The following is a 13,698-nucleotide window of genomic DNA, read 5'->3' as shown; positions in this document are numbered from 1 at the left end:
ATGGTTTCTAATAAAAAAATGATATTTAAATATTGGTTCAATAATGGAAAATCTTTATTTTTTTGTAATAATTTCAAAATTATGACACTTATCATTGATATTCTTCATTATATATTCTGATATATTAATTTGAATAATTTCTGATATACTAACTTGCTAGTTGGTATATTTGTGTGTGAAATAATCAGAACCTCATTAACAATTTTCTGACAATCTATTAATTGTGTGATATATCCATTGTTTCCATTTGCAAAAGGGTATCTTTTGTAGAAAAGATGGTGGTTGTTGATATCCAAACAACAGTAGTTACAGCAACTTTCTGGTTTACTCTGCAAGTAAATATTGAAAATCTTGTATTGTATAACATTACCGAAATTTTCTGTAACAGCAAAGTGTAGAACATTTTTGATGAATCTACCGGAATTTTGGACTCATAATTATAATTAATACATTATCTACTGAAAATTCTAATTTAAATTTTCTGCATTCTTCTTTGTTAATATTTGCTTGCATAAATATATATATGTGTGTAGCTAATAATTGATATAAAAACGTAAGTCAAGAATGAAATTTTGTAAACGCGATGCAGTTACGTGGCCGTTGGGGACACTGAAAATAAGTCTCATTATGGCACAGACTCCAGTCTCGGGCATGCAACTGTGAAATATTATGCATCACTTAGCATGCCTACAAGAAAATCGGCGCCCCATGAGAAATTTGCCTGTTGAAAACACCTAAGAATGAGTTCTATTTCTCTATGTCTCTTGCTCTCTGTTCATATGTAAATATTCATAGATCACAAATTAGATGACAAAGACTAGTGATAATAGGGATACTGATGTGTTTGAAGGATTTTCCCTCCCTAAAAGCGTGAGGATTCGTATGAGTCATAGTCAATACAATGGGACATATGCGCTTATTCCGATAACAGTATATACGATTCCACAGAAAATGATACATACGAATTTTGTCAAGAAAAACATTTTTTCTAATGACCATAAAAGTGCAATCTGTTCATGAAAAATGTAATCTATTCTTTGTCATGCTTAGAAAATCTGCAACACATTTAGTTTCATGTTTTATATATCAAAACAATATCACCATAAAATAATGCAGATTTAATTGATAACTATTACTTTCAATTTAACCTATAGCATAATGTCACGAGCTTGAGAAGTTCTGGTTAAGGTGTAATTTCACCACTATATCAAATGTTCAAAAGTTCCTTTAAATATACTATTCAAAATATTTTTGATCTTTGCTAATGTATTCATTTAATGTATAAGAAACTGCAAAACTAAATTTCTCCTTTATTTAATATCTTATACAATATCTAAGAAGATAAATTTTCCATGAGGAGGTCTACCCCCGGGGGGGGGAGGCATCTCGAAATGAGGATGAGATGCTTCCGGCATGGTGGTTGGATCTCGCCACCCTGGAGAGTACACAAATAGGTGGGGGATCTGACTCCTCCCATCGATGACGGGACGTACTTCCTTCGGAGAGGGTTGTACCGTGGCCGGGATGGCCCTTAGGACTCAACCACAGTTCCCACCAGTGTTGCTGTTGAATTCAGTTGCAGTCAGTTTTATGGTTTAAATCCGTGTGCCTTCGTGGCGGGTCGGATTGTCAGATGGCTGACTTTCCATGAGGAGGTGTCATTTCATCTTGTCTAATCTTTATCTGTCTTGAACGAATTTTTTATTCTAGTGAATTTATGAATTTTCATATATTGACGTTTCTGCCTTTAGTCTCCGATGTAAATTTAATATGTTTCAGTATGCACTACGTTTAAAATTACTTGAAAACATTTTGAGTCGCATTTCAGACATGTGCTTACATCGTCAAATCATCATTCAGAATATGAACCCTCAGTAATGATAGGTTTGATTAAATATTACTCATTGTTTTTTATAGTTAATATATTCTTATTTAAAAATGGTATCCATGTGATAATATATATATTAATAAGCATAAAACATCATTAAAAATCATCATTTTACACTGCTTTATAATAAGATTATAAAAGTATTTAAATATGTTTTTCCAAAAATTAATATTTTCATTCCAGCTTCAAATCAGAAAATATCACGTTAATGTTTTCTTAGTTTAGTAAATGGTAAACTTTAATAATAATTGCAAATATGGTTATATTTATATTAAAAACAGCACTAAGCAAAAACTCATAATACTGAAGACATAACATGAAACCCACCCATTTTCCTGGAAGATCTTCAAGTGGTTAAAAATCATTAATAAAACACCACCGTACCATTAATCAGTTTACCCGCACGCGAAGTGCAGTTTATTTGCAAATAAACTCGAAACAGCGCACAAACAAATTCATTTCTGCTGCATGAGTTGCTTTCAAGACCCGCTGATCATTAATCAACATTCATTCTTTGTTGCCATTCACGGATATGAAAAAGAATATTCCGTGCAAAAGATCAAAGCTTTGTGCAGCTATTAATACTTTAAGAGAGGGGATATGATTTTTTTTCTCTCCTATGGTAATGCTTAACAATTGCCACAAACATGTGGCGTAGCATCCTATTTTCTTAAAATGAGCCTCTTAACGTTGTAGTTTTGATCGTAAATTCTGAATCTAATTTTCTTTTCGCTTCATAAAATTGCCTGCTTTTTATGCTTTAAAATAGTGCGGCAGATGTTGTTATGTTCCGGGCTGTTTTTTCACGCCAACTTTTTTCGCGGTAATTTAATTTTTTTTTTTTTTTTTTTTTTGTAATAAATTAGATGATGAGGAATATAGCATCATTTTTTGGAGAAATTTAAGGCCTTCGTGAGTTCGTTGTTCCTTATGAAAATTACAGAGTATCAGGGAACATAAATGACTTCTGAGCCCTTTTGTAGTAATATTTTTATTTCATTTGACCATGCCAAAAATGTCTCATTTATGTTCTAATAATATTTGAATTAAAATAAATAAATACTAGCGTGGAGTAGATTTTTCGTAGTTACTATAAAAGAATTATTTTAGAGACATAAGACATTCGTTCAAAAATTTCACTATTTCGATCTTTTTTAAAGTTTCACTTATCGAAGGTAAAATTAAGAATAGTAAATTTAAAAAAAAAAAAAAAGAAAGAAAGATTAAAAAATCATTTTAGTTTATTATTTAATTTTAATTGAGAATTTATAAGAATGGCGTAATTAATTACAGAAGGTAATAATTTAGCTCATTTTTCTTGCAATTTCTATTTGTTTTAGAATTTTGTTTTCTGTAAATTTCAACTATTTTAGTAAATATGTTGGAAAAACAGCTTAATATAATTTCAAATATTTTTAAAAATTGATTAGATATAATCAATCAGATTTTTAATCAATCCAATCAGATTTTCAGCTAATCGATTTAATTTCAAACTATTGGTAAAACTCTACTATCTAGCCAGACAGCAAATGCTTTTCAACTTACTTTTTAGTAATGTTTTCAATATGCCGGTCGAATTTTTAAGACATGCTTATAAAACTGATAAAAAAAAAGTCAAATAGCTATTGAAAACATGAAATAGTTAAAATAGGTGAGTGGAATTTCCTGGATTTTGGATTATCTATTTTAACCTTACTTTGCACAGTATTTTTCTTTTAATTTACATATTATTAACTTATGTAAATATGTATTACTAAATCTGAATTCAATTTGAATTAAAATAATTGATTAAAAAAAGGTATTAACGCTTGACAATAAATACATAAATATTTATTTCTTCAAATAGAAAATAAAAGGGTGAAAATATTAACCATTGTATTGCAATTTATTTTCAGACAGCACTTCTCAGACGAATAATTTAATTTTCCTTTTTCTAAAAAAGGAAGGATTGATATAGAAAGTTAAAGGTATATTTTTTTCATAAAATAAACATTTTCAGAGATAAAACTTCTTATAGAAAGCATCAACTCCCGATAATTTCTGCTGAGAGTAACTCATCTTTGCCAGTTTGAGCAAACAAGTTGATGACTAGCTGAATTCGTCATTTCTGTTTAAGGGGTTAATAGAGTTATTGATAGAGACATAAACGAATATAAAATATACTATTGGTGCAAACATAAACATAACAAACGTATGGTTAATTTTATCAAATGTTTTTAGTATACATATGCTTTTCTTCATGTGTTCTGAGGCATATTTTTGACTTTGTTATAATTAGAACGTGTCATGCATAATTAAGTCTGAATTTCGTTTTTTGTGTTACAGTTTTAGCCTTGCTGAAGCCTATGAACTCAATATGTATAAAATTTTATTTCCAACATTTAATTTTAAAAGAAAAAAGAAAAGAAAAATAGAAAAAAAAGAAAAGAAAAAAGAAGTTTGGGCGGGAGGGGGGAGGAAAGAAAATTCCTCTCATTTTCTTTCTCATCTTTCATCCTCTCTGCAAATATGATTTTTAAAAATTTTTCCTCTTTACGGGACGAATTTCAAAAGTCTACATTAAAAAAAGGGGGAAAAAGCAATTCAACATCGCTGTAGCTTTTTTCCATTTTATTTTCCCTTTGAAATGATATTGAACTCCAGCTTTGAGCTCTGACATTTTTTTTTCTTTTTTCTTTTTATGGAAATAGGTGTCATCTCATATCTTTTCGAAAAAGTAGCATTCAGGAATAAGGAAGATTTAAAAGCCATTCCCTCTACTCGTGAACTATTTCTTTTGCAAAATGTATAAGGGTGTATGTTCATCCTCCACCCCACCCCACCCTTTGTAGATATATGAAGGTCCCCAAGGGTGTTCTTGACATCGTGTATAACATGAATTATTTAAAACTTGGCTGCAGCAACAGCCATGACTGCGAACTTTTTTTTTTCTCCAACTGCAATGTAGGCATCCATTCATTGCATTTGATAATTTTTTTTTCTAATATTCTCTAATCTTGAATCGAAACATAGAGGGCATTTCCTCTTTCATATTTTCATTCATATTAATGTGATTTAATATAAATTTAATTTTTGTTTGAAAGACATTTTTGGTAATTTAAAAAGAGATTGCTGTTGTGTGGGCTAGTATTCCTAAATGATATTATAATATTTCTTTTAGCATGAAATCATTAATTCTCATGAGAAATGGAAAAAAATCAAGAAGAAATGGAATAAAAATCTATAAGAAAATAATAAATAATTTAACATAACAGGAGTTCGATAGTTTTATGCTTAGAAAGATATCCCATTTCGAAGAATATTTCCTCTAATTTTTCTTTATATCGGAATTTTTGTTGTATTTATGTATAAGAATAAAAAATATATAATATCATAACATAAAATTTTAAAACGGCTGGACTTTAATCAATAAAATTGATAATTTCCTAATTCAGCTTATGATTTTTCGTCTAATTATCTTCCACGAGTTTTAGAATGCCCCGGTTGCTATTATCGGTTCACGCACCGCTGTGACGTGACCGAACTACAGCCGATATATTTATGATTCCCATTAAATTCTTTTCTTTTTTTATGTATGAATATATCTTGAAAGACCCTATTATCTTTCTTCTGTCAGAAAGCTTTTTTTTACTGACTAGAGACCATCCATATCTTATCTTAAAGCCTATGTAAAATTTTACGTAAATTTGTAAAAAAAAAGCTTTCACGTTCTAAAATTTTTGCCTAAATACAAAAACAGTAAATAAGGGAAAAAATTCTTTGAAATATTTTTTTCAATTGATATTGCGACAGTTTGAATTTCATTAGAAGCGAAACTCCTTACTCTAAAAAATTTAGCATAAAAGTAAATTTAGTCTTTTTGGTCATTCTGTACAAAATATAGCTCTTTTTTAAGAACAGAATATTCAAAGTATAATTTTTTCTGTATTTGAATTTTAAATGGCATGCAGAATCGAACATTAACAGAATTTTTCCCCGTTCATCCTAATATCCTAATAATTAAACACACACACGCACACACGCACGCACGCACGCACACACACACACACACACGCACACGCACGTGTGTGTGTGCAAAAAAAAAACTTTGTGTGTGTGTGTGTTGTAAATTGAAAAATCAGTAAAAAGTATGATTAAATCCGTCAATCAGTCTGATGTTTTCGTTACTCGAAGCAAAAGAAACTATGGCATAACATAACACCTTCATCCTTCGCCCTAGCTTGAAATTATTACTGCCTAATAATTGATAATGAACCTTCAATGAGCAACAATTTTGACGACCCATTTGCAGCAGCCTATTGTTTTATCTTGGGGTGCTACGCCACATGCAATATTTTGTCAAATTTTCCTTACTGAAACAAGTTGGATATAGAATTATAATCAGCTGCACCATGTTCCCATACTTCAATATAATCCTGGATGAGAGGATAGAATACTGTAAATTCAATAGAATATTATGAATTTAAAGAATACTATAAAATCAATATAATACTAGAAATTCAAAGCGCAAGAAGCAATTTCCTTGATTGAAAAATGTTATTTAATTTGATAAACTGTATATATTCAAATTCATAGAGTATGTGAAGCAGTAATATAAAGGATTCTCAAACTGCCGTTGAAAATGTCATCGTACATGATTTGGGTGGGAATGAATTGGAAGTTTGTGAAGTAAATTTGCATGATGGTGTGGACTAAAATATTTGTTTCACTAGTTTTTAATGTCTTGTACCGGATGTTTTTATTTTAAATTAAATAAATAAATTAATTTCAAATTAAATAAATAAATCTTGCCGCTTGAAAAAAGCTTGAATTTGTCTTTAATTGATAGATCAGAAGAATATTACACTTCTTGAAATTAGGGAGGTTTATATATGTTTCATTTATTTATTTTGCTTTCCAATTTTGATTTGGAATACCAAATGAAAACGTTTGACCAATAAAGAATATCGTATGGTCGACATGAAAAAAAAGTATTCAAATTAGATGAAAATGAATTAATGAGTTGTTTTTGGTTTAAAGTGGCATCTCTGATACAGTAAAAATCACTCACACTTATATATTACCAGTATACGATATATTTTTCACAATTATTGATATCGCAGATAATATTTTTAAACATTAAGAATGTAATAACTAGTTTATCTTTGATTACTTTTTAGCTATGTACTGACTATAAATGAATAAATAACATAATATTTTAATCATTATGTTTAGCTTAAAAGTAATTACCCTATATGTAAAGCAAAATTCAGGTAAGATAGAATTTAGTTGTTTTCCATTGATGATTTAAATATTTTTGATTCCATTAATTGACATTTGATTTGTCTGATATAAAAAGCATACCTCCCGAATTTTCAACTGATTGCTTTCATTTATAATTACTTTTTTTCCAAAACTGTATTATAAATAATGAATATTTTACAAATTATATATTTTTACTGGTAATTCAAAAGTATGTTGACATTTAAAAATTTAATAATGCATGAAATAATGAAGGTAGAGACGTAAAACTTGACATAAAACACGTTTGATGGTATGAGGTTTTATTTAAACAATCCAAAATGCTACAGAATCGTATCATCCCTAGCCTGGCTCATAAACACATGCTGGGCGGTACCATTTTTATGCAGGAATGGCGCTCCTGTTAAGAATTCAGTTAACCCTGTGATCTTCCTGGGCGGAGCTAGCTGCCAATCATGTAAATATCACGTGGTCTCCCTGTTGATGTTAGCATATTTTTTTCCCAGTAGAAGTGAACTTGACTCCTTGAATACTAAGGGGAGTGTGATCCCGGCTTTCTCTCTCACCCGAGAAGTTTTATGTGTAGTTACCTAGGCCTACAACACTAGGGCGTATTCATGTGCCTTTTGTTGTTGATGTTATCAATAAACCCCATAAAAGACAACATGTGTCTTCAAATCATTTCACCCAGACCGCAATCTTCACTATCAAATAAATTATTGTGTAATCAAGAAATGCAATAATAATTTACAGCTACACCCCGTATTGCAACACGTATGAACGATGTCTCTCGCACATCGTTTGGTGTGCATTTGGTTCACATGAGGAGCCGCCACTTCCGTCATGCTTCTTCTTCCAGGTCCCCAGATCAATCCGTGAGATTATTGGTTGTGGAGTTATCAGAAGTCACAAGTTTACCGCGATCGTTCTACTTTTTTACTAAAAGACAACATCCGATAACAATTTCTCTTCACACCTTACAGATGTGCTGTACAGTGCTGTTCACAGTATTATCTCTTGACTAATGACATTAATAGTGAATGACGGCTGCCACATCGAACATTCATTATAAAGAACAGAATTTTTGCAAGAAATGAATCATTCTAATTATTGCTTTTGCTATCATATGAAGCTCCATCTAATGGCCATTTTCTCACCCTTTTTATTTTCATTTCAATAAAACACCAAGCGATTACAAACTTGTCCGTTTACCTCTCTGCCTACATTATTCTGCAAACTATCGAATATTCAAATGTTAATGGACTTTTGTATCGTCTGGTATATTATGTTCAAAGACAACATTTGCTTGAATGATATAAAATCAAATGTTGTTAAAAACTCTTATTATTTCTATAGCCAACTCAATATTCTCTGATGTTAATATAATACTTGAGCCATATTTTAGTAATTTGTATAATTAGAAATCATATATTTGCGTATCTATCCGATTTTCAATCATAGCGACAATTATATCAATAGAAAATGTACAAAAAATATACAGAACATGTTTTGATTTGTAGATATTCCCTTTAATAAAAGATAAATCCTGCAGGAGATTTGCCACGACTGTTTTATATATTACTGAAATTTCCTTTAAATTTGCAGATGTTATAAATGGAATCCATTAGTGAAGGATTCCAGGGTATAATAAATGTGTCTGGAGCTCAGAAAATGTAAGGTTTTTCTTTTGAAGGGTCTTAGATCAACTTTATCCTATGCAATTTTTATTCCAGTGACTTTAGAGAGAATATGAGAATATAAAAAAAGTAAATATGTAATGGTATTTATATCAAGAATCGATTTTATAAAACAAATATGGATTCATTAAAAATTTGTAAACGATAGAATTTACAAGGCTTACAAATCACAAGACATTTTCGCGCTTACAATGGTAATGATTCATAATTTCGATCAAGTAGATAATATAAATATTCAATCCATCAACACATATCATTTCGACAATGGGATTTACGTGATTGCAAATTGTATAAAGGAATCATTGCAAATTTTACGCTATAATAATATTATCCAGATGTTTTCGTTGCAGTATCATTCACCGCATTGCATCATCCAGATTGAAGGTCATTATCGAAATAATCGTAAAGCTGTGCTCAGCTTGTTAGTATCCTTGTTAGTACTTGTATAATCGTAAAGCTTATGCTTGTTAGTATCCAAAAATTTTAATAAAACTATGTATTTCAACCATGTAAGAATTAATGTCATATAAGAAATATTGTTTATAACAAAACAATATATGCCCCTAAAGAGGAATAGGAATCTATCTAAGCACATAAATAGTACTAATAGAAAATGAAAAAGAATTCAAACCAAATTCTAATGTTATATTACAAATAAAAGATATTATAAGGTTGAATTTACTCCATATTGATTTTAACAATTTTTCTGTATGTATTTTACTGTTAACACAAATATAAAAAAAGAAACGTATCTCTCAACTCATTTTGCTGAATAATTTTTACTGGGGTATTTTAAATTTATATATGCTACATCCATACGTTAAAGCACACAAAAAAAAGTGCAAATATAACTTTAATGGAAATTTTGAGAAAAATCTAATTTTTGCTCTTATTACACCCAAAAAAAGAACTAATTTATTGAAAAAATTGAAAAGCCTTGATAATGAATGAAGTGCTAACAAAAACTATTCATTATTTTTGCTTTAATGATGAGTTTAAAAAAAGAATTTTATTGCCTTTTACATTTCGTTTTTAAATTATAAAATATCGCGATATTAACTCTGCATTTTGCAGTTAGTATTTTTACCTTTTAAAAAACGTATGGAAGATTTAATATTTAATGGAATTAATTAATTTGATGGAATATTTTTAAATTTCGAAATAATGGTATTATCAGAAATGAAATCAAATGCAATTTTTATTTTTACTTCCTTTTAAGATTAAATTGAAAATATTTTTCTACTGTTTTTTTCTGGATTCTAAACTCTATTTTTTGTAAAACTCTTTGGAATTATCAAAAAAAAAACTCTTCTTGATATATAAAATCCATATCGTTGCTGGTAAATGGTATTAAAAAAGTTTTTGAAACCTTTTGTAATCCAGACATTTTTTATGATAATAATTTAAAGAGTAGACTGTTCCAGACATTACATTAGCGAGTAGACTAATTTAGTTGTTACTTTTTTATTTTATTTTTTTAGAGTTGTCTGCTTTCTTTATCAGATTGGATCATCGTTTGAAAGAAATCTTTATATGATTATAGCTCTAGGCTGGGTATTATTTGTAAAATTTGTGATGAATGATGTAAAAATAATTCAAAATATTCCACAACGATCTAGATTCACCAAATTTGAAGCATAAGCACATCTTAGAGAATAAGTGGTCACTACGAAACGGTTGTCTACAGTTTTAATTAACTGCTTTATAAGTTTAATGAAAATGTTAATTTTCTTCTAGATAATTTCAAGATGAATTATATCGCAAAAACTTTACATATCGTTTTTGCAAAATGTTAATTTTTTCTTGCACAATAATTTTATTATTATTTTTTTTTTTAAATTTAAGAATATTTTACTGTAGTGCCATTAATCTTTGAAGCATTTTTTTTTCATTGTTTTTCTGTTTTCAAAGTTTAAAATGGATATTTTTGATAAATTTTATTATTTACTACCTATTTTTTAATGATACTGTTACTGTGGAATATTATGTAGGCTCTCCCGCTTGAGCCATTTAGATCTTCTCCCTTTTTTCTTTTTATGCCTGATCGTTTATTTTTTGTTCCATTTTTTTTCTTTGGTTGTCTTTTGCTTCTTTTGCATTTAGTACGCACGTATGAAAGATATTTTTGAATAGCTAGTTCTCTGATAGCTATTTAATTTTTTTTTAAATTTTAATTATGAGCTTTTTACTGGTGTAATGCCACTTTTGGTACACACTCAATAATCATTAGAATAAATCAGAATATATACCTATGCTACAATTAAATTCAATACATGAATTTGATTAATACAACATATTTCAGATCACAAATTCTAAAATAAGATAGCCTTTATTATATGACCATTGCCATAAATCAAAAATTTACCATCTTCCAAACTAAATGGCGGAATCATGTTTAAAATTTTTTTCTTTCTTTCTTACAGCACTCGCCATGTCCCCTCCAGTTGAGCAGCACCGCAAGGACGACCGCCTATCCCTCCTGACCAACCTGCATCGATCATACGGCCAGTCGGATAATGGGATTCAGCCGTACGGACAAGAGGCGGCATCTGTGCAGCAGCAATTCAGCCAGCAGCATCATCGACGGAATACCAATTTAGAGCCAGAAAAGATCTTTTGCCTCAGACAACAGTTTCTCATGGCCGCCGCCATCATCGTCGTTGCGAGTTTAGTTGTTTTCGTGCTTTTCGTAACGACATTCAGGTGAGGACCTCGCTCCCTTATTTCGAGCATGGCTAGCATGTATTAAAATGATGCTACAAGCTAAGGGGTCATTTCATAGTGAATATACGAAAAACATTTTGGAAAATATTTTTCCTCGACTTCCTATTAAAATATGATTTCTTACTTGGTTAAGATGTTTTAAATAAAAACTAAAAAATTGCAATTCTTCCAACCATATGTTAAACTAAATAGTTTATCAGCAAGTTAACTTATTAGTGATATTCGACAGTTATTGTTATTTAGAAGTGGTAAATAATTTTCACATCAAAAATATTTTTAAATTTTACTCAATAATGCTTCAAAGTACATACCCTTCTTAGATGATATTAAAAAGACAAACAGACAGAATATGCAATAAGGCATTAAAAAGTTTTTAAAAAATTGTAATAGGAAAATCTAAGCGTCCACATTAAACTAAGATATTAGAGGGTAATATCATGTCTATATTTCAAACTGAAATTCTGAAAATTAAGGCAATATTGAAAGAAATTATCTATACACTTTGGGTTTCTTCTTTTTAATTACATTCTTTTTTATTTTCATTTTCACAAAATTTCTTTTACTGAAAGTGATGTGTCCCACATCTTTTTTTTCTGAATAAATTAATTTTCCTTGTTCTATCTGCATTGCTTATTCGAAATATCTTCTATCTTATTCTTATATCTTCGCAACACAGCAATGAAATAGAGCCACATATTTGTTGTTTTTATCTCATAAATACTTACCTTCAATTGAAAAATGGAATAGAGAGCGAATAAAAAAAATCTAAAAAATGCTAAATGTTACCAAAAATTGAAAGTGTCGAAAATATTTGAAACCATTTCCAAAGAAACATGAAGAAATTGTGCAAATTAAAAAGAAAATTATTGTGTTTTGATTGAATAATAGAATGCTGATATTATAACCACTAATTGCATTGTTTCTTCAAAATTATATTCATAAATTTATTTATGATAATGTAAGGACCATAATTATATTGTTAAAATTCATTATTTTAGAAAATTAAAGTTTCTATTACATTTAATAATACATTGTATTTCTTCACTTGAATAACTATACGAAAAATAAAACAGTCGATTTGTGGAATCAAAAAACGATTGCTAAAAGACAAATAAACGTACATATTTTTTTTTATCCAAAGGAAAGATTATTGTATTAATTAAGCTTAACATGTTTCTGCAATTTTTTATAGTTTTTCTTTATAATGCAACAGCAATTTTTTGATAAAAAGTTTTTACCAAATTTTATTACCACTTATTGATTATCTTTGCAGTGCTGGTCGTTTAATTCTCAGATACTTTAAGAGAAAATGCCGTAAATTCGTAAAAAAAATGAAACGTCAGATTTAAATACAGGGTCCTATGTATATATATGATATATCTAAAAAGTACTGAATATTCCATAATAAATCATTGTTATTGAAAATTTAGTAAAAGATATTGTCAATAACAATTATTCATTGTGGAAGATTCACTACTAGTACGAGGGAAGTATTTTGAGGGATGCCAATGTTTAGTAAGACTTGATATTCCTCAAACTATTTCCCTCGTATATTTGTACACCATTTTGAATCACTAGAATGGCCCATAAAAATAATTTTTTATGAGACGTTAAATTTTCCAGAGTATTTCCTTCTCTCTCTTTTATTTCAAAATTTTGACTTCTCAAATGGCTTTCAAATTTGGGAATAAATAAAGGAATGCATCTGGAGAGTTATGAGATATTTCAATCCACTTTTGTATCACCCTGCAACGTATGATTATCAGTAAGGCGATATTATTTATAAGATTACTCATCACCCACGACCTGAAGTAAAAGAAATCAAGGAATTAGATGATTATGCAGACTGCTCTGAAAAAAACTTTAAATGAAACGTTGCTTTTAATTAAAATTTCACTAATTTCTTTAAAATTTATATGCATAAAACGAAGTATGTATTTTCGGGATTTGATATTCGCTTCCTGATGTGAAATGTTGTCCGTTTCTGGATCGTCTTTGTACTTGCTTCCAAATTTGAAATACCAGATACATTCATCACACAGGGATTTACATTTCTTTCATATGTATCTTGTGCTATAATATTTGGGAAATGCTTTTAATTAGGCATTTTCACATGAACTTTCTAATTTTTGAAATATTAAAATAAAT

General features: G+C 29.2%; 1 protein-coding gene across 2 annotated transcripts in view; it reads left to right on the top strand.

The window, feature by feature from the left end:
* The window catches only part of LOC129966030 (para-nitrobenzyl esterase-like), a 267,621-nt gene that overhangs the window by 168,133 nt on the left and 85,790 nt on the right, over window positions 1-13,698 (top strand). For both annotated transcript variants that reach the window (XM_056080378.1, XM_056080377.1), the window contains exon 3: window positions 11,250-11,529. In XM_056080378.1, coding sequence (XP_055936353.1) covers window positions 11,250-11,529 — 280 coding nt within the window. The remainder of the gene's footprint in view (window positions 1-11,249; window positions 11,530-13,698) is intronic.

This window comes from Argiope bruennichi, chromosome 4 (assembly GCF_947563725.1).
Source record: "Argiope bruennichi chromosome 4, qqArgBrue1.1, whole genome shotgun sequence".
Classification (NCBI taxonomy): domain Eukaryota; kingdom Metazoa; phylum Arthropoda; class Arachnida; order Araneae; family Araneidae; genus Argiope; species Argiope bruennichi.
This window is presented reverse-complemented; position numbering and strand designations above follow the sequence as displayed.